The sequence below is a fragment of the Rhinopithecus bieti genome, unplaced genomic scaffold, assembly GCF_001698545.2.
Source record: "Rhinopithecus bieti isolate Rb0 unplaced genomic scaffold, ASM169854v2 scaffold_28521, whole genome shotgun sequence".
Lineage (NCBI taxonomy): Eukaryota > Metazoa > Chordata > Mammalia > Primates > Cercopithecidae > Rhinopithecus > Rhinopithecus bieti.
This window is the reverse complement of record NW_016812573.1, coordinates 26,418-30,389: the sequence shown is the minus strand read 5'-3', so window position 1 is coordinate 30,389 and position 3,972 is coordinate 26,418. Positions and strand designations below refer to the sequence as shown.

At 39.8% G+C, this 3,972-nt stretch overlaps 1 protein-coding gene across 1 annotated transcript in view; it reads left to right on the top strand.

Moving 5' to 3' along the window:
* The window catches only part of LOC108545111 (protein kinase cAMP-dependent X-linked catalytic subunit), a 65,566-nt gene extending 65,211 nt beyond the window's left edge, over positions 1-355 (top strand). The window contains exon 6 of the mRNA XM_017896604.1: positions 245-355. Coding sequence (XP_017752093.1) covers positions 245-355 — 111 coding nt within the window. The remainder of the gene's footprint in view (positions 1-244) is intronic.
* Positions 356-3,972: the final 3,617 nt, after the last annotated feature.

The window sequence follows — 3,972 nt, the reverse complement described above, 5'->3', positions numbered from 1 at the left end:
AATAGATAATTATATATACAGATTTATCTATAAATTATATATAATGTTTATATAAAATATATAGCATAGCTATTTGGAAATACATAAATGTATATAAATCTATATATATTTAGAAATATATGCAAATAATGTATATGTAAATATGTATAATATAGCTATATAGCTATGTATCAATATATGGCTGTATATAAATATATAATATAGGTATATAGATATAATACAAAGTGTGTTTATCTCTCTACAGACACATTGCATTTTATGCACTTTATATGGAACCCATACAAGAAGTCAAAGGAATGAAATGTATGTTTTAAGAGTGGGAACTTTGGCCAGGCGTGGTGGCTCATGCTTGTAATCCCAGCACTTTGGGAGGCCGAGGCAGGCGGATCACCTGAGGTCGGGAGTTCGAGACCAGCCTGACCAACATGGAGAAACCCTGTCTCTACTAAAATACACAGCTGGACGTGGTGAACCATCCCAGTAATTCCAGCTACTTGGGAGGCTGAGGCAGGAGAATCGCTTGAAGCTGGGAGGTGGAGGTTGCAGTGAGCTGAGATCGCACCACTGCACTCCAGTCTGGGAAACAGAGCAAAACTCCGGCTCAAAAAAACAAAAAACAAAACAAAACAAAAGAGTGGGAGCTTTAAGTAACTGCAGTCACATGCCACTTAATGATGGAGATGTCCTCTGAGAAATGTGTGGTTAGGTGATTTTGTCTTTGTGCATGCATGGAGTGGACTCGCACAAACCTGGCTGGCCCAGCCTCTGACACACCAAGGGTATATGGCAGATTCTTTTGCTCCTGGGCTACAAATGTAGATGGTATGTGGCTATGCTGAGTAACACAAGGAATGGTCAGCATGTGTGCATCTAAGCATCCCTAAGCTTAGACAAGGGACAGTAAAATACAGCACAAAACCTGAAAACTGGCGCGCCTGTATAAGGCACTCAGCGTGAGTGGAGCTCACAGAACTGCATGTTGCTCTGGGTGAGTGAGGGAGGGAGGTGTGAGTGGGTGTGAAGGCCAGGACATTCCTGTGCACCGACGAAGGCCTCATCAACACTGTACACTTAGGCTGCACTCAGTTCATTTTAACAAGATTCATCCTTCATTAAGGAATTAACCTTAGCAGACTGTAACTTTTTTATTCTGTAAACTTTTAAATGTCGTTTTAACGTTTCAATTCTTTTGCTAATAATACTTAGCCTAAAACACAAGCGTATTATGCAGCTGTACACCAATATTCTCTTTCTTCTATAAACTATTTTCCCTTTTTTGCTTTTAAATATTTTGTTCAAAACTAAGATCCACACACATTAGTGTAAGCCTGCACAGGGTCAGGATGCCCGGCCTCCCTGTCTTCCTCGTCCACACGCGGCAGCAGTGCAAAGTCTTCAGAAGCAGTAACACACATGGTCACAACGCCTTTGAGAATCCCTCCCAAGGGACCTGCCTGAGGCTGCTTCACACTTAACTTTTAACAGAAGGCGAAGGAGCACACTAAATGGTAACAATCAAAAGAGTATAGGCTGCGCGCAGTGAGTGGCTCACTCCTGTAATCCCAGCACTTTGGGAGGCCAAGGCAGGAGGACTGCTTGAGCCCAAGAGTTCCAGACCAGCCCAGGCAACAACAGTGAGACCCATCTCTACATAACATACAACAATTGGCCAGGCGTGGTGTGTGCGCCTGTAGTCCCCGCTACTCGGGAGACTGAGGCATGAGAATTGCTTGAACCCGGTAGGTGGAGGTTGCAGTGAGCCGAGATGGCGCCACTGCACTCCAGCCTGGATGACAGAGTGAGACTCTGGCCACTGCACCTCCCCGCCAAAATGTAGAGTATAGTAAATAGATAAACCAGGGCCATAGTCATTAATATCATTACCAACTATTAGGTGCTGCAGATAACATACGTGTTAGACTGTTATAAGGCTGGCAGTGCAACAGGAGGGATGTGCTGTCCTGTGGTTACAATGGCTGTGATGTCACTAGGGGATAGGAGTTTTAAGATCGTTATAATCTTATGGGAGCACCACTGTATATGTCATCCATTGTTGACTGAAGCATCATTGAGGCTCATGACTGTAGACACACACCCACACACACACTTTTTTTATTTTATTTTTTCAAGACAGGGTCTTACTCTGTCATCCAGGCTGGAGTGCAGTGGTGTGATCACAGCTCACTGCAGCCTTGACCTCCTGGACTCAAGTGATCCTCCCACCTCAGCCTCCCGAGCAGCTGGGACTATATATGCATGTATCACCATGGCTGGCTAGTTTTTTATATTTTTTTTGTAGAGACCAGGTCTCACTTTGTTGCCCAGGTTAGTCTCAAACTCCTGGGATCAAGCAATCCTCCTGTCTTGGCCTCCCAAAGTGCTGGAATATAAATGTGAGACACTGCTTCCACCCCCCCCACACACTTTATAACACACACACACACACACACACACACACACACACACACACTAGTTTGGATACTAATGTAAATCTCAGTATATACATATACTTTATACTCTACATAAAAGTTTGTAAAGTACATATGTATATGTGTATATATTAACGTGTGTGTATATAAGTATGTGTATATATGTATATGCTAATGTGTGTATGTATATAAGTATGTGTATATATAAATGTATGTGTGTATATATTAACATGTGTATGTGTATATATAAATATGTGTATATGTTAACGTGTGTGTGTATATGTGTATATATGTATATTAATGTGTATGTGTATAAGTATGTGTATATATAAATATATGTGTATATATTAACGTGTATGTATATAAGTATGTGTATATATTAATGTGTGTATGCGTATATATAAATATATGTGTATATATTAACGTGTATGCATGTGTATATATGTGTATATATTAACGTGTATATGTGTATATGTGTATATATACATGCATGTGTATATATTAACGTGTGTATGTATATAAGTATGTGTATATATCAATATGTGTGTGTATATATAAATGTATGTGTGTGTATATATTACTGTGTATGCATGTGAGTATATACAGACACACACATCCTTTAGTATCCAAATTAGAATTTTATCTGATGGATAAAATTTATTTTATTTTATTCTCTTATTTTATTCACAGCACTCTTATTTACTCTTATTCACAACATTGCTGAAGGTAAAACCCAACAGCTATTATTTGTTGCCTGACTTAGCTATAGATCAAAATACCTGTTTTGCAATAAGAAAAGAAAAGTGAAAACAACTGGATGGGAAAACAATAGAAACAATTCACATTACTGTTTCCTTTTGAAGATGTAGTCGTGGATGTAGTCCTCTTTAAGGATAAGAAATTTAAAACTACAGAAATGCTAACTGATAAACGTGTTAAATTCAGATGTACTGACTTCTGTTTCATGGAACCCACATGTGTATTTCTTCTGCTGTCCCACATTTAATTGATAACAACATCACTACAAGTATAAAAAAAGGAAGCAGAGTGAGGTTTAAGGATGAGCACTTGGGAGGGATTTCCGAGGTTGTGATGGCCGCAGTGTGAGCCAGCCAATGCCTGGTGCTACCCTTGAGCATGAAGCAGGCCGACTTGAATGCACGTTGTTAATTGCCAGGCCATGCAATATCGTTCCTAAGATCTCTTAAATTGGACATCCTTGGTTTGAGTTCCCAGTCTTCTTATTTACTTGCTGGTTCCTACTAAGCAAATTAACATCTTTCAGTGAACCCTAGTTTCTATATCTGTAAAATACTGAATAAGTTTGCCAAGATGAAAACAGGAGACAAACTGGGAAATTACTGGGTGTCCAATTTTATGTCGAGAGATGGAATTGTATTTATCTTTTTCGTCTTTGGTCTGGAATGCAAACGCATTGCACAGGAGCAGAATGACTGGATTTGTTTCTGCAACAAAAAAGGGCAAACAGAACACTAACAGCTTTGCTTGCAGGTTTTCCTAGCAGCTCACCCTCCAGGCACAG